Raw genomic sequence first — 24802 nt, 5'->3', positions numbered from 1 at the left:
CCAGCTCTGCTTCCTGCTGATGTCCCCTCTGAACGAAGGCTGAGATCTGAGCTAGTGCTCTAGTAACTGAGGGCCACATGCCCCTGATGTTAATCTGATCGGATCCAGACAGCTACAGCAAACACCACGCTAGGGGGCAATAGACATGTTAAATTGCAGGGTCCTGTGTTAAACTGGATTTGCCGTGCAGCTTTGACCACCGCTCCTGTACTGTGCCCACTTAGCCATTGCCCCGGGCACTGCTCCAAACCTTCCAGACTCCTAAGCAGCTCCAAAGAGAGGACGCGGTCTGAATCCCTTAGACAAGAATTCCACCCCCCACAGAAGTGTTCCCTTCTTTCTCCCCAAATGTGGCATTGCCTCCTCACAGTCTCATCCCACCAGGGGCAGACAGGGAGCTTTATACAATGGAGAAGGGGAGGTTCCCAATGGAGGCCTTCCAGCTTGGCCAGACACTGCCCTGGCTGCGTTCCCCTTGGTAGACACTCAGCAGGCTGCTGGGTGTGGATCCCCGGGACTGGCCAGCCCTGGCTCACTCCTGCAGTATAGACTCCCTGTCCGGTGACCCCAAGACCAGTGCTCTCCCCACAGGTCTCCCAGGATTGTAAGCACACCTTCTCCAGAGCTCCACCCATGGGGGTTCTCCAGTTTACACGTCAGCCTTCTGGGGATACAGGACAGTTAAATCCAGGCAGACAGAGGCTTTGCAAAGTAACGTCTTAATCACACACACTTTACTCAGAGAAAAAGCATGAGGCTTCCTGACATGTGCAAACAAAAACCACTGCACCTCCAGTGTCCTCACCACCGCTTCGGGGTTTCATCAGTGAACACTGAGCGAGGACTTGACCACAGTCGACAAGTAACTACACAGGGGAAAGGTTTCTGATAGGAGCTGGTTCTTTAATCCAGCAGGAAAAGGGACAATGAACTCCAGTGGCTGGAAGCTGAAGCTAGGTATATTCAGACTAGCAATAAGGTGCCCTCCACTATCAGAAATCTCGGCCCTGAGGAGGTACTTACAGACCTGCTTAGCCTCTTGGCTAAACTCAACAGATTGAACTTCTTCCGTCTCTTACTGTGAGGCAGGTTTTCAGATCTCAAATTGTTCTGAACTGATGCCCGGCATGGCCTCGATGGGTTCAGGCTGATTGGTTTGGGTTTATTTCTTCTCCCCAGGTTTACGAATAACGAACACTCGATTGTATTATTTATAGGGTATTTCCAGCTTGCGCATGTATTGCCGTATGCTTTGTTCTGTTACACGTTTATATTTAATATAAAACATTACCAGTAAATAAAAAGTCATTCTTGTAGCTCTTTTCTGAACCCCTCCAATGTTAACGTCCCTGTTGAAGTGTGGACACCAGAAATGGACACCGTAGCCAGTGATGGTCTCACCAATGCCGTACACCGAGATACATCCCCTTCCTACAACTACTTGATATTCCCAGGGTTGCATTAGCCCTCTTAGCTACAGCACCACCCTGGGAGCTCATGGTCAGTGGGTTTCCTACCATGCCCCCTAAATCCTTTTCAGAGACATTGCATCCAAGGATCCAGCCCCTGTCTCATAAGGGTGACCTACATCCTTTGGTCCTGATGTTTGACCTTGCATTTGACTGCATTACAAGGCCCTTGTGCATAGACTTTCCCCAGTTAATCAACTGTAGCCAGAGCCCAGCTTGGTCTGTGTGGGTGCGCGGCTCCCCTGGCAGACTCGGGCTGCGGGGCTGGACATTGGCAGCGTATTCAGGCTCACGCTGGAGCCTGAGCTCAGGAACCTTCTCCCCTCGAGAGGTCTCGGTGCCCTGAGTCCAGCCCAAGCCCAAATGTCTACCTTGTAATTTTACAGTCCTGCGGCCTGAGCCCCACGAGCCTTGACCATGTGGTTCAGTATGCAGGCACCTAACACAGTCATGCAGAGAGGGTGGGTAGGGTCTTGCTCATAGACTCATAGACTCATAGACCATTATGATCATCTAGTCTGACCTCCTGCACAACGCAGGCCACAGAAGCTCACCCACCCACTCCTGTAACAAACCCCTGAGCTATGCCTGAGCCATTGAAGTCCTCAACTCGTGGTTTAAAGACCTCAAGGTGCAGAGAATCCTCCAGCAAGTGACCCGTGCCCCATGCTGCAGAGGAAGGCGAAAACCCCCCAGGGCCTCTGCCAATCTGCCCTGGAGGAAAATTCCTTCCCGACCCCAAATATGGCGATCAGCTAAACCCTGAGCATGTGGGCAAGACCCACCAGCCAGACACCCAGGAAAGAATTCTCTGTAGTAACTCAGATCCCACCCCATCGAACATCCCATCACAGGCCATGGGGCATATTTACCTGCTAATAATCAAAGATGAATTAATTGCCAAAATTAGGCTATCCCATCATACCATCCCTTAGAATTTGGACTGAGGGGTCCAGCTATGCACCCCAAGGTCATGGCCATCGAGTTTCAGGCCTGAATGGACCATTAAAACATGTAGTCTGATCCCCTGTGTATCACAGGCCACCAACAGCACCCAGCACCCGCACACCAGCCCAACACCGAAATCAGACACACTGGTACAGCCCACAGAGACTAGACTGTGACCTGTCACCAGCAGAGAACAAGTGGGACCGAGAGGCACCTGTGCCCCAGGCCTCCGCAGGGGCAGGAAAAGGAGCCAGTGAGATACACCCAGACAACGCTGGAAAGTGACCCGCACCCACGCGCTGCATAGGAAGGTGGAAAAAAACCCAAGGTCCCTGCCAAGCTGATGGGAACATTCCTTCCTGGCCCCACATGCGGATCTGTTAGACCCTGGGCATGTGAACAAGATGCAGCCAGCCAGAATACTCTGTGCCTCCTCATGGCCCTGCCCCCACCCCCGCCATCCAATGTCCCATCTCCAGCCACCGCCATCCCTGATGCTTCAGAGGAAGAAGGCACACAAAAAGAAAACAACCCCAGGATAGCTGGGGATGGGGAAATCCCTTCCTGACCCTGCTAGTGGTCAGCTGAAGACCTGAAGCATGAGCTTTAGGAATGTAAGACACAAACCAGAAGGGATCCCCTGGGCTGCTGAGTTCTGCCACCACCCCATCCCCATCCCCATCACAAACACCCCGGCAGACAATCCCACTCAGAACTGTATCCAGCTCTCTCCTAAAACAACTGAAGTTGTTTGTCCCGGCAACTCCTGTTGGGAGGCCGTTGGGAGCCTCGCCCCTCTGACGGGTGGGTGCCTGTCCTTGCTTCCCCTGGGGACTCCCTGTGGCTTGGGTTCAGGCAGCACGCTGGGCAATGGGACCGGGTCAGTGATGGTGGGAAAGAGTATAATTGTCTTTGTTCAAACAGAGCAGCTCTGGGCCGTGGGAAGGTGTCTGGGCATGGAGAGTCCCTGGGCTGCCCCAAGAATCCTTCTGACTATCTGTCCAGATCCGGCTGGGCAGAGCACGGGCCCTGCCTGCACCCGGACAGGCCCTCCAGAGACTTTGCCAAAAGCTGCAGCAGCCCCTGACGTGTCCATGGCAGCTCAGGGCAGGAGCCTGGGCCCTGCCCAACCCGGCTTCCGTTCACCTCCTGTGGTGATGCTCCCTAGAGAACGTCACCAGGTTCCTGCTTCAAGTGACCAGCTAACGCAGCAGGGCGGAGGGGCTGGGTGTGCGGGCGGCTGGGAAGGGAGCAGGGAATTTCCAAGGAATGCAGAGGAGGCACATCTCCAAACTCAGACAGGCAGCTGCACACCCTCTGACACTGACCTCTGCACACCAACACACCCACTGACACCAACACACTTACAGCCACACCCCCTCATCCACACCCATACTGACACTGACACACTCACAGCCACACACCCTCTGATACTGACATCTGCACACCAACACACCCACTGACACTGACACACTCACAGCCACACCCCCTCTAACAACATCCACACCCATACTGACACTGACACACTCACAGCTACACACCCTCTGACACTGACATCTGCACACCAACACACCCACTGACACCAACACACTTACAGCCACACCCCCTCATCCACACCCATACTGACACTGACACACTCACAGCCACACACCCTCTGACACTGACATCTGCACACCAACACACCCACTGACACTGACACACTCACAGCCACACACCCTCTAACAACATCCACACCCATACTGACACTGACACACTCACAGCCACACACACTCTGACACTGACCTCTGCACACCAACACACCCACTGACACTGACACACTCACAGCCACACACCCTCTAACAACATCCACACCCATACTGACACTGACACACTCACAGCCACACACACTCTGACACTGACCTCTGCACACCAACACACCCACTGACACTGACACACTCACAGCCACACACCCTCTAACAACATCCACACCCATACTGACACTGACACACTCACAGCTACACACCCTCTGACACTGACCTCTGCACACCAACACACCCACTGACACCAACACACTTACAGCCACACCCCCTCATCCACACCCATACTGACACTGACACACTCACAGCCACACACCCTCTGACACCAACACACTTACAGCCACACCCCCTCATCCACACCCATACTGACACTGACACACTCACAGCCACACACCCTCTAACAACATCCACACCCATACTGACACTGACACACTCACAGCCACACACCCTCTGACACTGACATCTGCACACCAACACACCCACTGACACTGACACACTCACAGCCACACACCCTCTGACACCAACAGCCACACCCCTACTGATGCCACATACCTACTGACCATGACACACTCACACCAACACACTCACAGCCACACACTGACACATTAATAGTCACATACCCAGTTACACTGACAGTGACACACTCACACCAACACACCCACAGCCACACACTGACACATTCACAGCCACACACTCACTGACACCAACACACTCACAACCACACACCTTCTGGGGCAACATTCACACTGACATGGACACACTCACAGCCACACGCCCATTCACACCAACATTCACAGCCACACACTGATACACTCACAGCCACAGACTGACACACTCACAGTCACTTAAACACGCTGACACAACCACACCGGTACTGATGCCACATCCTCACTGACACCGCCACACTCACCGCCACCCACTCACTCCCAGACTCACACTTCCAGGGGCCCCTTTGCACACACGCCCCCGACACACCCACCCCCGTGACTCCACGCGGCGGGGCTGCCTCTGCCCAGCCAGCTCTCCTCTGACGGGCACCGGGAGCTCCGGGGCTGAGGCTCCGGGAGGCGGCGGCGCCGTGGGGCGCACGGGGCAGGGCCAGGAGCCCCCGGGGGGGGCGCAGGGCCAGCTGGGGGCCGGGCAGGTCGGAGCCGGGCACGGAGCTCAGACCCGCTCCGGTGACGCAGGCGCTCGGCTCCCAGAGGAAGGGACCAGGCTGCCGGGCAGCGGCTCAGCGGGGAGCCCGAGCCAGCCATGCCGTGGGGCGCCGCCAGCGGGGCGCAGCCCGGGGCGCCCCGGAGCGCGGCAGGGGCCGCCCGGGGAGCCGCGCTGGCGGCGGCCCCTGAACTGGCAGGAGCCCGCGGGCAGGATGGGCCCCGCCCGGAGCAGGTAACCGGGGCCCGGGCGATGCCGCGGGGCAGGGCGGGGCGCGGCGCGGCGCGCAGCTGGCGGCTGGTCAGCACCATGGAGAGAGGCGCCGGGTCCGCTCCCTGGCCCCAGCCGCTGGACAGCTCCAGCCTGGAGCGCGGGCCCCGGGGCCGGTGGGTGCGGAGGGGCCGAGCCGGGTCAGCAGCTGGCCGGGCAGGGAGCGGAGCGAGCTGGAGGAAGCCGGGGACCGGCGCTCCGGGGACTCCCGCGGGGCTGCGCCGCGTCCTGCCCCGGCTCCGGCCGCTCGCCGGCGGCTTGTGTCAGGGGCTCAAAGTTTCCGGGTTTGCCCCGCTGCGCCAGGCTGGGTCCGCCTTGGGGGCTCCGGCCGCTGTCTCCGGGGCCCCCTGCCGCCCGTGTCGCTCCGGGGGCCCCCGGGTGACATGCCGGGGGCTGTGCAGAGCCGGGGTCGCTGGGGACAGGCCCCCTCCAGCTCTTCTCCGCCAAGCGCTGGCGGCCGGCTCCCTTCGCCCCATGGCGCACTGGGGCGGCGCCTCCCCCCGGCCCGCGCTCCCGCAGGAGCCTGTTGGTGGGTGTGGAGCTGGGCTCCGCGGGGGGCAGGCCGTGCTCTGGCGGGCGCCTGGCTCGGGGCACTGCCCCGGAGGGAGCCGCTTAGACAGGAAGGCGCCCGGGAACTAGGCTGGTCTCAGGGGCAGCTTCCCTGCGGGACAGGTCTCGGCTCCCCGCACTTACCCGGGAGACCTTTCCAGAGCGGGCCCTGCCCCCACCCCCGTACACTTCTATTCCACCCACTCTCGGGGGCTAGCGACAGAGCCGGCTGCGGGGTGCCACGGAGCTGCAGCCCTGAGCTGGGGGGAGTGGAAAGGTCCCCCACCCCCTGCCATCCAGGGGGGGCGCAGAGAGAGGCGGGGTCCCTCCCTGGCTTGCACACTGCGCCCAGGCCTCGGCAGCCTGGAGGGGGGTGTCAGCCCCGGTCTCTGCATTCAGGCTGGGTCTGGGACTCCCACTGGGGCCTGAGGGAGGCAAGTGCCCAGCTGCTTTGGGCGTCCGCTGTGTGATTTCCCTCCCTGCCAGGGGCGCTGGACCTGCCGCACACGCTCCTAAGTGGCGGAGGGGGCACACGCCGAGGCCGACAGGGACCGCTGGGGTCAGCTAGTCTGGCCGAGCCCTGCCCCCACATACCTCCTAGAGCTCGGCTTGTAGCAAAACATCCCATCGTGACTTTAAAATGACCAGTGATGGAGAATCCCCCAGACCCCTGGGGAATGTCCCACTGGCTAATTACTCTCACCAGGAACAACGGGCACCCTCTTATTTCCAGCCTGGATTTATCTAGTTCAGCTTCTAGCCCTTGGCTCAGGCCGTATCTGTCTCTGCTAGACTGAAGAGCCCGTTATCAAATAGTTGTTCCCCGTGTTGGTCATCCAGTCACCCCTTCACCTCCTCTTTGTTAAGCCAAATCAATAACGTCCCTTGAGTCTATCGCCCTTGGGCAGGTTTTCTAATCCTTTGACATTCTTGGAGATCGTCCCTGAGCCCTTCCATTTATCACCGTCCTTGAATTGTGGGCACCAGAACTGGACAGGGGATTCCAGCAGCGGTCGCACCAATCCAGAGGGGAAATAACCTCTCTGTTCCTACTCACACGTCCCTTGCTCATGCATCCCATTTGGCAACACCCGGGGAGCTCACGTTCAGCTGAGTGTCCACCATGACCCTTGCCTCTTTTTCAGTCCCTGCTTCCAGGAGAGAGTCCCCCGGGCTGTAAGCAGGGCTGGCGTTCCTTGGCCCTAGCTGTGTGTCTTTACATTGGGCTGTATGAAAACACGTGCGGTTTGCTTGCGCCCAGGTTACTAGAGACCCCCCGGCTCGCCAGTTTTCCAGGTCGCAGGTGTGTGCTAGGAGCAGTGTGCTGGCCAAGCACACCCCCTTGTGGCCCTGTAGGCACACTGTCCCCAGCTACCGCTTGGTTTATTCCCAGACCCACATACTGAGAACAAGTATCCCCCCCTTGGAGGCAAAACTCCTCTTTAGCCCCGCCAACCCAACCCTTCTCCCGGGGTGCTCATTCTGACAAGCCTCTCCTGGATCCAGGAGCCCTTCCGCCCTCCTTCTGGAGCTGGGTTACTAGCCAGCTCCTCCTTCAGCTGCCCCCCACTCCAGGCAGTCCTAAGCAGGGCTCCGGCAGCATGTCTGCCCTCCTTGCCCGGCTCGGCTTGGTTGGCTGGGAGCAGTACACGGCTCCTGGTCCGGGGCTGTTAAAGGAACAAGAGCCTGCCTCCTCTCTCCAAGGAGCTGCTTCTGTCTTTCCTGGGCCCTTGTGTACATCCCAACTCCCCAAACCATGCAGGGCCTGCCACGCAGCAGGGGCTGGCTGACCCCTCGTCCCTACCTGCCTGACGAGGACAGGCCACCCGGGTACAGTGCTCAGGCAGGAGGCCCCACTGAAAATCAAGCCGAATCTAGGGGGGATTTAAGCACCACTGCAGCCAAGGCCCACACTAGAACCTGGCAGCCGCTGTTCCGGGTGAGCTGACGAGATCAAAGCCCCAACAGGAAGCCTGGGAGCTGTAGCATTTCTGCTCCCAGGTGCCACCAGCCTTCCTGGGTGAAGGGGCAGCTCTGAGTTCTCTTGGGAGCTCAGGCCAGATGAGGAAGAGACAATGAAACACCAGACACGGGCAGTGGCTCCAGGCATCTCCAAACGGAGCCAATGACATACGCACCTTAACAATACAGTCAGGACCTAGAGGCCCCCCAGGAAAATGAGGGGGGTGCACTATCCCTACCATGTTTGCCCCCGTATCCACTGGAGAGCGGAGGGTGACACGGTGCCGCGATGACCTGCGGTGTGCGGGCGAGCTTTTCTAGGACGGGACTTGCACTGCAGCAGAGAATGCAGCCCTTACCTGTAGGAAGGGAGAAACCAGGAAATGGCACCTTACAATACACACAGCTTGGGCCTACGGTACCATGGGATTGGGGACGCTGGGGACGCAGACATACAGTCCCCAGTTCAGCTGTGAGCAGGATTTCATAAACATTAAGAGTTAGAAACATACATCAGGCCCAGCTGCGTCTCTTCACAGCTCAAGGTGTGGAAGGGGAGGTGTGCCACACCTGGATGGCTAGGGATACCTCTCATAGGAGGACAAGTTTCAGAGTAACAGCCGTGTTAGTCTGTATCCGCAAAAAGAAGAACAGGAGTACTTATGGCACCTTAGAGACTAACAAATTTATTAGAGCATAAGCTTTCGTGGACTACAGCCCACTTATATGCATCCGAAGAAGTGGGCTGTAGTCCACGAAAGCTTATGCTCTAATAAATTTGTTAGTCTCTAAGGTGCCACAAGTACTCCTGTTCTTCTTCTCATAGGAGGAGTAAGTGCAGGTGCGAAGCAAACAGGCTGCAAGGCCTGCTGACCATCCAGTGGATGAAGATCCAGGAGACAGTCCATTTCTATGGATTTGGGGTCACCTCCCTCAGGCCCTGCCTTCCTAGGCCCTTTCCCACCTCAGCAGCACGGAGCTCAGCTCATCCCTTGTGGCCAGTGAGTCATGCTGAGGGGATGTCCCAGTGTATCCACCTTTTCCTTCCACGCACCCCACATCCCGCCCCAGGAGTTTGGTGCCCACACGCAGGGCAGGGCGCACCTGAGCATTAACGCAAGCTCATCATAAGAGGGAGATTTTGGACCAGGTCCTGTAGGCGACAGTGAAACAACCAAAACCCCCTCTCTGTATTTCAGGAGGGCAGGTGCTGCCCTCACACATAGAGACGGATTTCCTGCATGGGGCAGCGCAGATTTACGGGAGGAGCTGCTGGGGTGGATTAAAACATCACATAGGGATGAACACACTCAGCACTAGCAATAGGCACTAGTCCAAGGGGCTCATTTCAACAGGCCTCGAGTGATCAGCGTAGGCGCGTGGAGAGAGGGGTCAGCATAGCAGGGCCCTTTCGGAAGGGAATCTACGTTCACCGGGCAGCCTCCAGCTCTTAGCACAGTTACTAATGAAGCAAAACTGGGCGAGAGCCAGGCAGGATAAGCAGAGAGCGAACCCCTCGGGCGTGAGGCCTGCAGCGTGGGCTCGGGGCAGCAGCGAGCAATGAGCTAAGGCTCGAGACTCTTCCCAGGGGCTGAGCGAACAGGAGAGGAAGCACAGCGCCCAGCAGGCCAGCACGAGCCCAGGGCCAGAGCGCGACTAGCACAGTGAGACAGGGGCCGAGGCAAGGCCGACCAAACCCATCTCTGCAGAGGGAGGAGACCAGGCTGCAGAGAACCACACGAGTTTGCCCATCAGGCTCCAGTTCTCCAGGGCCCATCCCCATGGTATCTAGGAAACGCATTTCGGGGACTGAAACAAAGCCATGGACGGCAATCAACGTGACCCCAACTGCTGAGCGTATGAGTGACGGGAGAGATTGTCACAAGCACCTAGGGGATTTAGGAGCGCAAATCGCATTGACTCTCACTGGGCTTCACCCGGGGCATTCGGGAGCACGGTCCCATTGAAAGTCACTCGTGAAAAATCTCACGGGGTGTGAATAAAGCTCACTCCAAACCAGCGGAAAGTTCCAACCTTTTAACAGCCACGGGCTTCAATGGAGAATAAACGAGAGCATAAAGCCTCCAGTTTCTCCCTCTCAGCTCGGCTGTTATGGGCCAGGGGCCCGCACGGTGCGGGGAGCTGCACAGACCAGCCCCTGCCCTGCGGAGCGCTTATTACTGCCCGAAGCCAGTGGGACAGACACTGGGGAGCCGGGGAACAGAGCCACTCACTGGGCCAGGCCTTTGAGAGCAGGGGCTGATGCTGATTTCTCTGTTGCTTTAACAGGTGCCGGCTGCCTTTGCCCTTCCCAGCCACTAGACCCTGGCTGGTGCGATGGAGGAAGCGATGGAGCTGCGGACGGACGGGAATTCCCTGCTAAAGGCGGTGTGGCTAGGCAGACTCCGGCTGGCCAGACTCCTGCTGGAAGGCGGGGCCTACATTAACGAAAGCAACGAGAAGGGTGAGACCGCTCTCATGGTGGCCTGCCGCACTAAACACGTGGACCAGCAGAGCACAAGCAAAGCCCGGATGGTGAGGTACTTGCTGGATAACAGCGCTGACCCCAACATCCAGGACAAGTCCGGCAGAACAGCCCTGATGCACGCCTGCCTCAAAGGAGCCGGGGAAGAGGTCGTTTCTCTGCTGCTGGAGAACGGAGCCGACCCGAGCCTAGAAGATCACTCCGGAGCATCTGCTCTGGTTTACGCTGTCAACGCAGATGACAAGGATGTGCTAAAGCATCTCCTGAAAGCCTGCAAAGCTAAGGGGAAGGAGGTGATCATTATAACTATGGACAAATCCTCGGCGGGTACCAAAGCTACCCAACAATACCTCCACGTCCCGCCATCGCCAGAGCTGGAGGAGGGGCAGGGCCTGGGCGTGTGCATGGCGCCTTCGGAGAGTGAACTGAAAGCGCCCACTTCAGGCTCTTCAGCGGCCGCAAAGGAAGAGCCCTTCTTCCGCTTCCACTCCGCGCACGCCAGCGGCGGCCAGCCGGCCAAGGCCCTTCCCGAGCCCTGGTCTCCTACCAGGAAACTCTGCAATCCCAAAAGAGCCCGTTTGCCACAGCTGAAGAGGCTGCAATCAGAACCGTGGGGCTTGATTGCACCTTCTGTTCTAGCCTCCTCCGCCCATCCAGCCGAGGCCAAGGTGTGTGCCGGGGATGACATCACCCTGGGCATCAGTGACTTGTCGCTCTCCAGAAAGGTTTCCTTCCCCAGGAACGGCAGCAGTAAGAGCAAAGACCTGTCTCTCTTCCCTTTGGTGGATGACCAGGCTCTGAAGATCCCACCAACTTCTGTGCCAGGATCAAGGAAACCATCCTACGAAAAAGTTCAGCCCCTTCCTCAACGCGTAGCCAGGAGGAACGCGGTCCCCGCTGAGCCGGAGAACACCAGCTCCGCCAGCTCGGGCTCCACACCCTTCAAAGACACCCTGCGCCGGAGAAGGCTGGGCACAGCGCATTACGATTCGGATTCACAGCTCTACTGCGACTCCAGCTCCGTTCTGGCTGATTCGAGGAAGGGGCCTTTGGAGAGAAACCAGCTCAACAGTTCCCATTCGGCTTTGTTCACCAGCTCCCGGGAATCCCTGGACAGCGCTCCCAGCACTTCTCCTGGGACGGTTCGCCGCAGGCCACCCAATCTGCTGGAAAGACGGGGATCTGGGACTCTCCTGCTCGATCACATTTCTCATACAAGACCAGGGCATTTGCCTCCTTTGAATGTAAACCCCAACCCGCCAATTCCCGACATCGGCTCTAGCAGCAAACCGTCTTCCCCGCTCGCTGCGGGCTTCAAACCCATAGTACCCGCTGCGCCGAGTTCACCGAGAAGGGCTGACTGGCGAGCCAAAAAGAAGCTGCTTCGGAGACACTCCATGCAGGTTGAGCAGATGAAACAACTCTCCAATTTTGAGGAAATAGTGGCCCAGTAGTTTGTATTTCAGTGGTTTTTCCATAAACACGTGCAAAGTCCCTGCTCTCTCGTGCTCCGCACAGTGGGGTCCCTGTGCCTGGCACCCCCTGCTCCAGGAGGGGCAGAGCAGGGTCTGATTCCCACAGCCTTGCACCTTGGGGGTCTGGGCACCGGGGCCAAGCCAGGAGCATTTAACACTGCCCAGCTGTGGAGACAACACCAGGTACAAACTGGGGAATCAGCACCAAGTACTAAAAGGGTTTCTCTGCTACTGCCCCCAGGTCTGGGCTTTGTTCCCAGGATGAATCTGGCAAAGGGCTGATTGTAGAGGAAGGTAGTGTGAGACACACGAGACTTCTCCCCAAGGAACATGAGCACCATTCCTTCAATCTCCAGTTCTTTGTCCTTAATCTCGTGTCTTTCCTACCCACGCGGAGACAGTCCTGGGCTCGCCAGTGCCTGTGGGGCTGGTGGACGTCTCAAGTGCCTACAGAAACAGAGCGGAGCTCACTGCTGCCTGGAGGAGGAAGAGCCGAGTCCCCCCGACACCGGCCCTGAGCCGGAGAAGGGACACAATTCTCTCTGCTTCCCAGAAATGCTAGCGCTTGAACAGGCCAGATAACGGAGCAGATTCATAGATTCATAGATTCATAGATTCTAGGACTGGAAGGGACCTCGAGAGGTCATCGAGTCCAGTCCCCTGCCCGCATGGCAGGACCAAATACTGCCTAGACCATCCCTAGTAGACATTTATCTAACCTACCCTTAAATATCTCCAGAGACGGAGATTCCACAACCTCCCTAGGCAATTTGTTCCAGTGTTTAACCACCCTGACAGTTAGGAACTTTTTCCTAATGTCCAATCTAGACCTCCCTTGCTGCAGTTTAAACCCATTGTTTCTGGTTCTATCCTTAGAGATAGATCCGGTGCAACCAACGGGACTGCATCGGGGAGGAGTTCGGCCCGGCACCGTCAGGCCGCCAGGCCATTCCATTGCTCGGTGGGACGCTCTGCTGTGGGCGCTGCGCTGCTGGGGGGGGGGGGGCAGCGTTCCCCATCTCTAGCTCGTGGGAAGGGCGGGGGCCCAGGCCAGTGCTTAGCAGAGCAGGGCCCATGTATGGGGCCGAGGGCGCGTGGTGAATTCAGCCGCATGCTCCCCTGGGGGAGGCGACTGGCCATTTCAGTCATGTGCTGCTGGCTCTGTTCACATCCGTGAGGCTCAGAGGATTCCTACCCTGGGGCCATCTGACCCCGGGCCTCCCCGACAGCACACAGCCCCCCGCCGCTCTTCACACGAGAGGCTGTGGGGAGCCCCTCGCTGGGGTCCCCGGCCAGCTGCAGGGAGGCGAGTGAGGGGCGGCAGGGTCAGCCCCCGCCTGCCGCATCCGTGGTGACATAGGCAGCAATGTCACCCTCGGCTTCACTGCGGCTGCACCTGGGGCACAAAGGGGCCTCAAGCCAGTTCAACCCAGAATAGGGGGCTCCTCTGGTGACAGCACAGCCGCTCCTGATCTCCCCCTGCTGAGCCCCAGCTGCCACAACAGTCCCGTGGGGCCACTGGCAGGAGCACAAACTGGAGCAGCCTCCAGGCTGCTCTAACTCATGCTGCGGGACCAGCCTGTTCAAGGCCAGTCCAGGCCTGGGGGAGTGTAAAGATGCCTTGAAGCCAACACCCCCACCCCTCTGAGCTGCACTGTGAATTCTTCACCTGCAGCCAAGGATCAGGGTGTTTTACCGACCTAGCTACTCCCATCCCCTCCCAGAGTGGGGGCTGGAGCTGGTGTCACACTGGTTTGGCAGTTACCTTCCCTGCCCCAGAAGCCAAGTCTGGGATCTTCCTAGGGGCAGCCCTTGCCCCCCAGCCCAAAAGCTGTGCTAGGAGGGGCAGCCAGGGACAGCCCTACAAAAGGAGTGCCCCAGAGAGCTGTCCACGCGGCCTATTCCTAGCCTTGACCTTGACCGTGGGTACAGAGCTGTGTATGTGGTAGAGTCCATGCAGCTGGCTGGACCCCCATTCTGCTGCCAGCTCTGCACGGGCATCCCGTTACAGCATCGGGGCCGAAATAAATACCAGACGACAGCTGCAACGTCAGGACAGCAAGGCTGGGTGCAGGTAACCCCATCTCAGCGCTCTGCATTCCCCAGCTCCCGGAAGTGTTTCTCCCCAGCTGCTACGGGGGTGGATATGGGTGGCGAGTGGATTGGTTTGGCCTGTAGGTGCCGAAGCTGTTACCAACCTCAGCTAAACCCCACCCAACCAGCCCCCCCGCTGGAGAGGAAACCCAGCCCGAAATCTCATTCTAACCCTGGGCTCAATGGTTTGGATTGTTCATCTCCCTTAAACACGTGTCACGAGTGCAGAATGGCCACAGGCTTAGACACAGGAACTCCTCACTTCAAGTCCTCCCGGTTAACGTTGTGTCGTTGTTACGTTGCTGATCAGTTAGGGAACATGCTCGTTTAAAGTTGTGCAATGCTCCCTTCTAACATCGTTTGGCAGCCGCCTGCTTTGTCCACTGCTTGCAGGTAGGGCTATCATATGTCTGGATTTCCCCAGACATGTCCCACTTTTTGGTCTATAAATAGCCGTCCAGGGGGGATTTCTAAAAATCTAAAAATGTCCGGGATTTCCCCCTGGTCGGCTATTTATAGACAGAAAAGCAGCGGCCAAGCGCCACTGGGCAGCCAAAGCCCCTTCCCGGCTCCCCACATCCCCTGCAGCCTTAGCACGCCCCCGGCCCGCAACTGTCTTCCCCTCCTCCCCTCCCCTTAGCTCCGCCCCCTGCTCCTCCCCTTCCCCTGCTTCCCGCCAATCAGAGCTAAGCGGGAAGTGTGAAAAGAAGCAGAGGCAAGCGGGAGGCAGCAGGTAAGCTGGGGTGGGGGGCGCGAGGAGGAGAGCTCCGGGAAGGCGCAGCCCTGGCCGAGCGTCTCCCTCCGGCCTGGGCCGAGTGGCACCCAGCCGCTCCGGCCCAGCTCGGGCCCCAGCGGCCCCAGTTCCAGCCCCAGGGTGGTGACCCCGGTTCTGACTGAACGCGCCAGCCTGGCGCCGGCCGAGCACCCCCGGCCCGGCCCGGCTCGGGCCCCAGCAGCGCTGGCCCTGGTTCCGGCCGAGCACCTCCGGCCGAGCACCTCCGGCCCGGGCCCAAGCCCCGCACCCCCGGCCAGAGCTCCAGTCGGAGCTCAGCCCGATTCCTGGGCTCTTTAAAGCCGGCCCTGGTCAGGGGACAGGGAGAGGGGGTTGGATGGGTCGGGAGTTTGGGGGGGGCTGTCAGGGGGGCAGGGGTGTGGAGAGGGGTTGGGACAGTCAGGGATGGAGCAGGGGGGGTTAGATGGGTCTGGGGTTCTCGGGGGGCTGTCAGGGGGGCAGGGGTGTGGAGAGGGGTTGGGACAGTCAGGGACAGGGAGCGGGGGGGGTTAGATGGGTCTGGGGTTCTGGGGGGGCTGTCAGGGGGCAGGGGTGTGGAGAGGGGTCGAGGCAGGCAGGTAGCAGAGGGGGTTGGATGGGTCAGGAGTTCTGGGGGTCCTGTCAGGGGGTGAGGAGCAGTTGGATAGGGCATGGGAGTCCCCGAGGGTCTGTCTGGGGGCGGGGGTGTGAATATGGGGTGGGGGTGTGGATAAGAGTCGGGGCAGTCAGGGGACAGGTAGGGTCGTAGGGGGCTCTCAGGAGAGGGCAGTCAGGGGACAAGAAGCAGGGAGGCTTAGATGGGGGTGGGGTCCTAGGGGGCAGTTAGTGGCAGGGGTCCCAGGAGGGGGCAGTCAGGGGACAAGGAGCGGGGGGTTGGGGGTTCTGAGGGGGGCAATCGGGGTGGGAAGTGGGAGGGAGTGGATGGGGGCGGGGCAGGTGCGGGGCTAGAGTGGGGCTTCTCCTCCCCAGTGTCCTCTTTTTTGCTTGTGGAAATATGGTAACCCTACTTGCAGGAAGAGCAGCCCCTTGCAGCTAGCTGGTGGGGGCTTGGAACCAGGGTGGACCGGCAGCCCCCCTATCAGCTCCCGGCTCCCCTAAGTTCCCTGTGCTGCAGCCACCCAGCAGGCTAGCAATCGGCAGTTCAGCTGTCCCTCCCCGCACTGCCATGTGCTGCTCCTGCCCTCTGCCTTGGAGCTGCTCCCAGAGACTCCTGCTTCCTGTATGGGGGGTAGGGGGGACTAATGTCAGGGTGTCCCCCTCCCCCCCTGCTCCTGCACCCCACTTACCCCTTCTCCATATAGAGCAGGGAGGGAACACGGAAGGAGAGAGACAGAGAGAGCTTGGGGCAGCAGCTGCTGTCTCACTTCCTGATCCACTTAAAAAGACAATGCACTTAAGAGTGGATCAGCTTACTTAACGGGGCAGTGTGCATTTCTCTCTCTCTCCCACACACAAGGTGTGTGTCTGTCTCTGTCTGCTATGCTGTCTCCCCTCCCTCGTGTTCGTGCTGCCTTGTGTGAGAGGCTACATTAACAACAATGTGTTAACCCTTGAGGGCTCAGCCGAGTGCTAGTTCATCATTTAGCAGTAAGGCATTCCCTGGGAAATATCCCTCCCTCTTCCACCCTCTAACTTCATCACTTCAACCAAGCTTCACAATCATCATTGCTGTGAACAGTATTCAATTGTTTGTTTAAAACGTATACTGTGTGTATATCTATATCATATATAGTTTTTTGTCTGGTGAAAAAAATTTCCCTGGAACCTAACCCCCCCATTTACATTAATTCTTATGGGGAAATTGGATTCGCTTAACATCATTTCGCTTAAAGTCGCATTTTTCAGGAACATAACGACAATGTTAAGGAGGAGTTACTGTAATGAACTCAATATCCTGACTCCCACTGCCAGCCCAGCGGTACCTGGCACACAGCTCACTGCCACCTTGGGCACTATGTCCGTGTGTCCTCGCCCAGCCCAGCCAAATGACACGTTTCATTTAATCCCCTCATGCAGCTCTCCTGGTGATGCTCATACCTTCCCCAGTGCACTAGCTGGTCTCTAGACTGTTGCAAAACCTTGCAAGGTTCCTGCCCAAAGCAGCCTTGATCTGTGGTTTAAATTGCACAAGAACATTCTTTCAAAGTGCATTTTAGATTTCAATAAGCTGATTAGATCAAAGGCGAGCTAACATTTTTAGAGCCTTAAGGTTTATACCTACTGTAAGTCAAATGTCTTCTCGATGGAACTTTAGGCATATTTTCCCTGTTGTAATGAAGTGTCTGTTGAAATATATTTTAGACAGCGGATTTAAAGCCTATAGTTCGCCACTTCTGTTCATTCCGAGATATTCCAATAGCTTTTTTTTTTTTTTTTTTTTTTTTTTTTCTGACAGTGAATGTCCTTCGCCACTGATTTAGGACAATGGTGCCCTGCAGAATGCAGGTGATAGATATGCTTTGAGCTTCCTGTGTAATGTACATTGGGATTGGAAATAGGACACGTTCTCCTTTAGCATAACATATTGTAATGATGTTTGTTCACATTTTAAAGTGTGCGTTCAGGTGTGCAGAGATGTTGGAAGATACTGTGTGATAGTTTAGACTTTATTACCTTGTCACATTAATAAACAGTGTAATATTCCTCTGAACTACACCACTCTTTCCCCGAGTTTATAAATGAAACGTGCCTGTAGGGGCAGTTAGCCACTGGTGGGTGGGGGGCATCTCCCCCCCCCCCCCCAGGAAATCAGCTCCGTGTTATTCAGTGGAACTCATCCTGTAGGACAGCTGGGAAGTTAAGGTCCCAAGGCTGCAAAGGAGAATTTTGTACTGAACTGAAACATCAGGTGGGATTTAGAGTAACCCAGGGCCAAATTCTGCTCTCAGAGTGTATTATCCACACTAAAAGAACAGGAGTACTTGTGGCACCTTAGAGACTAACAAATTTATTAGAGCATAAGTTTTCATGGGCTACAGCTCACTTCTTCGGATGTGGCCCACGAAAGCTTATGCTCTAATAAATGTGTTAGTCTCTAAGGTGCCACAAGTACTCCTGTTCTTTTTGCGGATACAGACTAACACGGCTGCTACTCTGAAACCTGTCATTATCCACAGTGTAATTTGGCTAGAGCATCAGGACTAATACTCCTAACGCTTCCTCTCCTGAGAAGGTACCAGGGGACCACCGCTGGTGGCCAGAGCTCTGGTTTTACACCAGTGCTGCTTCCATCTAGAGTTGACTGCAAAATGACATTGGAGCCACGACAGGCACAGCGCCCCCTAGCACCGCGCTGGCGCATTGGCTCAGTGGTGACGCCAAGGACAAGCACGCCCTGCCCAATGCCCAGGGCTACTTCCTGCCCAACAGGGGGGCTCTTCCATCCCCCACGCGCCCCATCCCCCTGGGACCCAGCTGACCGAGCCAACTCCCCTGGACCTCCGGAGCCCCTGCCTTTCCCACAGCGCGTGGGCAAGGGAGCAAAGGGCCGAGGCAGGTGGCAGCTCTGCTGTTGCAATACCCACTGGGTCGCTGCCCATCACAGCAGCCTGGGCCAGGCCCACCGGCCTGAAGGCCTAATCCAAAGCCAAGCCAAGTCGATGGGAGTCTTTCCCCTGACTTCCCCGGCGCTTGGCTCAGGCCTGCAGCCCGAAGGGAAGGGGGTGGAGGCATCGCCTTCCTAAAGCGCCGGGTGAGAATCATAGAATCATAGAATATCAGGGATGGAAGGGACCTCAGGAGGTATCTAGTCCAACCCCCTGCTCAAAGCTGGACCAACCCCAACTAAATCATCCCAGGGCTCTGGCCTGTCTCATCAGCTTATTTCCTTGCCCGTCTATTAGTGTTCAAACCGAGCAGATGGTTCCTTTAGCCCAAAGACAGCCATGGACCACCTGGGCCAGTAACCAACTCTCACCCGTTCCCATCCCAGGGCACAGCCACTCCACCGGGGTCTCGGGAATTCCCAGCAGGACTCTGCTGTTTACTTAAATGTTCCCACTTGCCTTCTGTCCCCACCCCACCCCCTCGCAGTGAAGGGGGGCACCATTTCCACACGGGAGGAAGTCATCCAGGCCACACCAGGCCCATTCACTCCTCTGGCAGATCACATTTGCTCCAGTGCCCTGCCATTGCCTGGCTGCAAAGGGCAGCAGGCCCACAGGACAAACACCAAGCTGTGCCAGCATCCCCCGGCCTGTCCCCGCTGCAGCTGCCAGTTGCAGCCCAGCCTCCGGGAGAATGGAGCCGGGGAGGCTCCCTTTCAGTGCCAGCGTACTCACTGGTGCCTGTCCTTTGCCCCATGGGGCAGGAGCAATTCCAGGCGGAGGGGGAGAGTTTTCCGCACCGGTGGGGGCCTGGTGCCCCTTGGGGCTGGCGCCGGTGCCAGGCCTGGAGCAGTGCCCGGCCGGGATCCGGCCCTGCTGGGAAGTGGAGGATTCCGCAGAAGCTACCAGGGAAATTCCCACGGGATTTTCCCCCGGGGAGTGACCCGACCCCGCCGTCTCTAGAGGGTGTATTTCGGGGGGGGGGCAGTTGGGGTGACTGGCTCGGATGGGTTCCCTGGGTTTCTCTCTCCCACAGTCCGTCACTCCGGGGCAGCCCCCCCGCGCAGCCCCTGCCAGGACCCCCGCCCCGGCCGGGCCCCCCGCGCACCCCCCTGGGCGGCCGCTGGGCGCCGCTGTGCCCCCCCCCCCCCGAGGGAGGGCGCACGGCTGCGCGCTGGGGGCCCGGAAGCGGCGCTCCCCGCCCGGCTGCGCTGCCACGTCGGAGGCCTGTGGCGGCGGGGATGGGCGGCCGGGCGCTATGCTGGCTTCTCTGCCTGCTGCAGGCGGGCCGGGCCGGGGGCGCCGAGCTCACCTTCGAGCTGCCCGACAGCGCCCGGCAGTGCTTCCACGAGCCGCTGCCGCAAGGCCGCCACTTCACGCTGGACTTCCAGGTACCGGGGGGCCGGGGCCCGCTCGGCTCCGGGGGGGTCCCTGCTCGGTTCGGCTCGGCTCAGGGGGGGGGGGTCTGCCGGGTCCCCGCTCGGCCCGGCTCGGCTCGGGGGGGGGGTCCCCGCCCGGCCCGTGCGAGGCCCCGAACCCGGCGGGTCTAGCGGCTGCCGGCGGGGAGCGCCCGGGGGAGCCGCGGTCGGAGCAGGGGGGTCCCCGCAGAGGACCGGGCTCCGCGGCGGAGAAGCCCCAGCCACGGCCGGGTTCTCTCCGGCCCGGTCCCGCCGGCCCGGCTGCGCCCAGAGCCCCCGGCTGGCGCCTCCCCGCTGGGGCCCCGCGCCGCGCCAGGGGCCGGGGCTGGAGCCTGCAGCACCAGGGAGAGCGGCTCCGCTCCGGCCCAGCCCCGGCCGCGGGGACCCACTGCCCGGCTCGTCCCCGCCGGCACCTGGGTTGGAGCAGCCCCGGGTCTGCCCGCGCCGGTCGCTGCCGGGTCTGGCCGGACTGGGGCAGCCCCGTGTCCTCCCTTTTGTTTTAGTTTGTTTAGTTTGGAAAAGAGAAGACTGAGAGGGGACATGATAGCAGTTTTCAGGTATATAAAAGGGTGTCATAAGGAGGAGGGAGAGAACTTGTTCACCTTAGCCTCTAAGGATAGAACCAGAAACAATGGGTTTAAACTGCAGCAAGGGAGGTCTAGGTTGGACATTAGGAAAAAGTTCCTAACTGTCAGGGTGGTTAAACACTGGAACAAATTGCCTAGGGAGGTTGTGGAATCTCCGTCTCTGGAGATATTTAAGAGTAGGTTAGATAAATGTCTATCAGGGATGGTCTAGACAGTATTTGGTCCTGCCATGCGGGCAGGGGACTGGACTCGATGACCTCTCGAGGTCCCTTCCAGTCCTTGAATCTATGAATCTATGAATCTCCCTGCCGGGCCCGGGCCCCTGCCAGCGGCCAGCTCCAGCTGGTGCCAGAGATCAGGGGCACTTTCTAGGCTGGTCTGGGACTTGCCACCTGTCGGGCAGCCGGATCTGGGCAGAACCGGACTAGAACCGAGCTCCGCTCCCACCAAATGGGGGGCGGGGGGAGCAGTTGATAGAATTCCCGGTTCGCTGAAATGCCGGATAAAGAAAAGCTCCGTGGGCCGGGCCATACTTTAACTCATTAACATCCCAGCCTTTATGTGAACACCCGGGCGGCAGAGCTCTGTGTACACGGACTCGGGATCCCTCCGGAGAACACCCCTCTGAGCTCAGAGCTGCCAAGCCAGACAAGGGCTATTGGGATATTTCTGAAAGCTACAAAATCTCCCCCAGCCTCAGGGATTCCATGTGATCCTGTCGGTCAGGCTCCAGCGCCAGCTCCACCACCACTCATAGGGACAGGTTTGCAGATGGCTTTTGTACAGAAAAGGCGGGATGCAAAGCCAGGGGCCGTGGCCTGAGTGAGATCCAGGCAGTGCCATCCTCTGCTTGGAGCTGTCTGGAGACAGGCCCAGCCGGGGAGGAGGGGGGCATGAGGTAAATTCTCCGTCCCTGACAGACATGCTTTGTCTCCATAGGTAATTACAGGGGGGCATTACGATGTGGACTGCTACGTGGAAGATCCCAACGGCAAGACCCTTTACAAAGAAGCTAAGAAGCAATACGACAGCTTTTCCCATCGAGCCGAGGTCGCAGGCGTCTACACATTTTGCTTCAGCAACGAGTTCTCCACTTTTTCACACAAAACTGTCTACTTTGACTTGCAAGTTGGAGACGAGCCCCCGATTCTCCCGGACATGAACCACAGGGTCACCGCCTTGACACAGGTCTGTCGGGTTCCCGCATGCGTCTGTTGCACGGGAGTGGGGCAGTTTTGTAACTCTCTCTCGTGGTAGAGCAGCACAGAGCTTCTGTGGTTAGATGCCGATAAAGTGTGGCCAGGGTTGAGAAAGAAACGGTCAGGCCCTGGTGTGTCCTTGTCCTGGGCTCACGTTAGCTCTCAGCTAAAAGCAGAACTTCCAGCCGCAGGGTGACGGTACTGTGTGGTGCAGGGTCATGCAACGCCTGTCCCAGCAGAAGGGAAGAATGCAGCTGGCTTAGAAAAAGGGAATGTACCATAGTCTCAGGTAAAGGACTGGCCGGCCCAACCACACAATTCACATCCAGAGCAGAACCTTCCCTGAGCTGGGGGCCGGGGGAGAGGTCTTTGGGTCCATGCGTTGGCTTGGGCTTATCTCCAAGGAGAGAGAGAGAGGCATTGTGAGCCACGTACGTACACACACACAATCACACACACCCCAAAGCCAAAGCCACTCTTGACAATATAGGGGTTTGTGTGTGTGTGTGTGTACCTCCAGTTCTCAGCCCTGCACAGCTGAGCCCGATCAGCACCTGCAGCTCCCACTGACCCCAGCTGGAGAGCTCTGGGTGCTAAGCACCTCCAAAAGCAGGCCCCAGCTACCTCAGGTTGGGCACCCAAAATCAGAGACCACTTTGGAAAACTTGGGCCTGCAGGTAGAAGTAGAACGGTCTCTAGCCAGAGACCCGCTCCTCTGCCCCTCCTGGGCCGTCCCGTGACGCCTCTGCCGCTCTCTGACACGGGGGGATGGTATTTTACTCCCTCATCAGAATATAGCGACTAGCCGCCAACGTGTGGATTGTCCCAGCCGGGCCCAGCTGTGTGTAGTGATGCAGGTACCAAGGGGGGTGTGTTTGTTTCCCCAGATGGAATCTGCTTGTGTCACCATTCACGAAGCTTTAAATACCGTGATCGACTCCCAGACTCGTTACCGGCTGCGGGAGGCTCAGGACCGGAGCCGGGCTGAAGAGCTGAACAACCACGTCTCCTACTGGTCTGTGGGGGAGACCGTCCTCCTCCTCGTGGTCAGCGTCAGCCAAGTCCTGCTGCTCAAGAGCTTCTTTACGGAGACGAGAGCGACCCCGGGGGCCGTCAGCACCTAGGAAGCCAGAGTCGGTCCTGTGCCGTGGCACCGTGTGCCTGCGGGTTGGGTGGGGTGGGGCTGGGGAAGAGAGGAGGGATGCTCATGGGTCACACAGTGGAGTGCTGCCGAGGGACCGAGTGGGGCCGGCCCGGCACACCTGGACTGGAAGCAGAAAGGGATTTATGGGAAAGTCACCCAAGTAGCAGTTCTGACAGAGTGAACGCTGTTAATAGCCGGCAGCCTCGCTCTGGGGGCCCTGGGAAGCAATGGAAGTGCAGGGGTTAGGGGCTCTCTGTGCAGCGGAGCTGTGACTTAGGCCAGGGAAGATTAGCGCCGGTTTCACTGCAATGGTTTGACTCTTGTTTGTAACCCTGTTGCATCTTCACTGCGAGGTGTAAGCACACCATGCAGCCCGAGGATCTACCCCAGAGCCCACGTGGGGTCACCTGCTCCCAGCACAGAGCAGAGGCCCAGGCCAGCATGGGGGAGCGTGTCACAAAGGGGCGCCGGACGTTTCCCGGTGCACAGACAAGCTGAACTGCCATAGTTCACCTGAGCTGCAGTCTGTGCTCACCGAGGTGGGCGGCGTGGTCAGGACAGAGGTAGGAGTCAGAGCAACCCCACTCACCCTACGGTGTGCCCAAACATCTGCTTTTCGTCAGGCAGCCCAACCGGAGAGGCTAAAAACCCTACTCATCCTTTTAATGGAAGCTGAAATTCTCCCATAATCACAGGACTCCAGGACCTGGGCCTTACAGAGAAGCACCAAATATCACGAGACGCTCAGTAAAAGTGGCAGAAATTGACAGCTCTTGGCTCCCTCCAGGTTTGTTTGTGATAAAAGGGATCGTGTGGCCCCAGAGAGTCAGAGAGGTTAAGGCCAGAAGAGGCCATTCGATCACCAGCCTGACCTCCTGTATAGCATTGGCCACCAGCACCACCTGCTAGCCCCCCGAAATGAGACCAACGTATTACAGCCCACGGGAGACTGGGCTGTTACGTGCCACAGGCAGGACTGTGGCGGAGGCTCCATCACAGGCAATTTTGAAATCAAGATGGGATGTTTTGCTCCAAGGTCTGCTCCTGCGGCAGGTCTCTGGCCCGTGCTGTACTCAGGGGCAGCCTGGGGGATCCCTGGTCCCTTCTGCCCTGTGAATCTAGGGCTGCCGAGCCCCGTACCCCGTCGGGGAACAGTCCAGGGGATGCCCTGCTCTGCTCGGACAGCAAGGCCTCCTGGGCGAATGTCCTGGTATTTCTTCAGAACACAAAGTAGGAGTCACATGGGCCAGGAGGGGGCCCATGACTGAACCACTAGGCCTGAATGTGCCCCACATTGCCAGCCACAAAATAGCTGCTGCTACCACAGGCTGTTGTGCAAGAACCGTTACAATACTAGTATTGGTGAAACAATGTTTGCACTAAGCCACCCACATGGGGGGGTAGGGGGTGGAGAATTAGGAATTGCAATTACCCTGCTCAGCTGGGCTGACCCCACTGGATGCAACCTTTGCCACTTCTCAATAAACCCATGAGCCCGCAGTTTTCTTTCACCACTGATTAGACACACCGTCCCCCAGGCGCTGGGCAGTGCGATACAAATCAGCCAGTCAAAGCGCTTCTTCTCCTCTCAGGGCACAGCTACTGCCCTGTCAGCCCATCCTTTAACTGGTTGTAACACCCATGTTCTAGGAAGCCTTAAATAAAATGCATTTCCTACCGATTCATCGTCCTCCTTTGCAGTTCAACAGCTGTTCCTGAAGGTGCATGTCACTCGCTGCTCACCCTGCACCCCCTGTGCTGGCCGCTGGAGCACAGAGCTCTGGAAACTGCAGGCCCCATCCTGCTCCCCTTCACTCATCTGGCCGGAGTCCCGGCTTGCTTGGTGCCAGGTCCCAGCTCCACAGCTGGGTTAAATCAGCGTAATTCCCTTGACTACCCCACTGAAGCTGTGCTGAATAAACCAGCTGAGCATC

General features: G+C 58.3%; 2 protein-coding genes across 2 annotated transcripts; both read left to right on the top strand.

Annotated features, from left to right (window-relative positions):
• Positions 1–10486: 10486 nt before the first annotated feature.
• Positions 10487–12128, top strand: ANKRD34C (ankyrin repeat domain 34C). Its single transcript, XM_054042914.1, has one exon. It carries the CDS (start codon positions 10487–10489, stop codon positions 12086–12088), a length of 1602 nt encoding a protein of 533 aa, XP_053898889.1. The 3' UTR covers positions 12089–12128.
• Positions 12129–19700: 7572 nt separating this feature from the next.
• TMED3 (transmembrane p24 trafficking protein 3) lies at positions 19701–24549 on the top strand. Its single transcript, XM_054041727.1, has 3 exons — positions 19701–19911; positions 21465–21713; positions 22612–24549. Exons 1-3 carry the CDS (start codon positions 19762–19764, stop codon positions 22846–22848), a joined length of 636 nt encoding a protein of 211 aa, XP_053897702.1. The 5' UTR covers positions 19701–19761; the 3' UTR covers positions 22849–24549.
• The last annotated feature ends 253 nt before the right edge of the window (positions 24550–24802 follow it).

The sequence above is a fragment of the Malaclemys terrapin genome, chromosome 10 (assembly GCF_027887155.1).
Source record: "Malaclemys terrapin pileata isolate rMalTer1 chromosome 10, rMalTer1.hap1, whole genome shotgun sequence".
NCBI classification, from domain to species: Eukaryota; Metazoa; Chordata; order Testudines; family Emydidae; genus Malaclemys; species Malaclemys terrapin.
This window is presented reverse-complemented; position numbering and strand designations above follow the sequence as displayed.

Coding starts and splice junctions, on each gene's coding strand:
- ANKRD34C (XM_054042914.1), top strand. CDS start 10,487: ATGGAGGAAGCGATGGAGCTGCGGACGGACGGGAATTCCCTGCTAAAG.
- TMED3 (XM_054041727.1), top strand. CDS start 19,762: ATGGGCGGCCGGGCGCTATGCTGGCTTCTCTGCCTGCTGCAGGCGGGC. Junction 19,912..21,464: donor ACTTCACGCTGGACTTCCAG/GTACCGGGGGGC, acceptor TTGTCTCCATAG/GTAATTACAGGGGGGCATTA. Junction 21,714..22,611: donor GGGTCACCGCCTTGACACAG/GTCTGTCGGGTT, acceptor TTGTTTCCCCAG/ATGGAATCTGCTTGTGTCAC.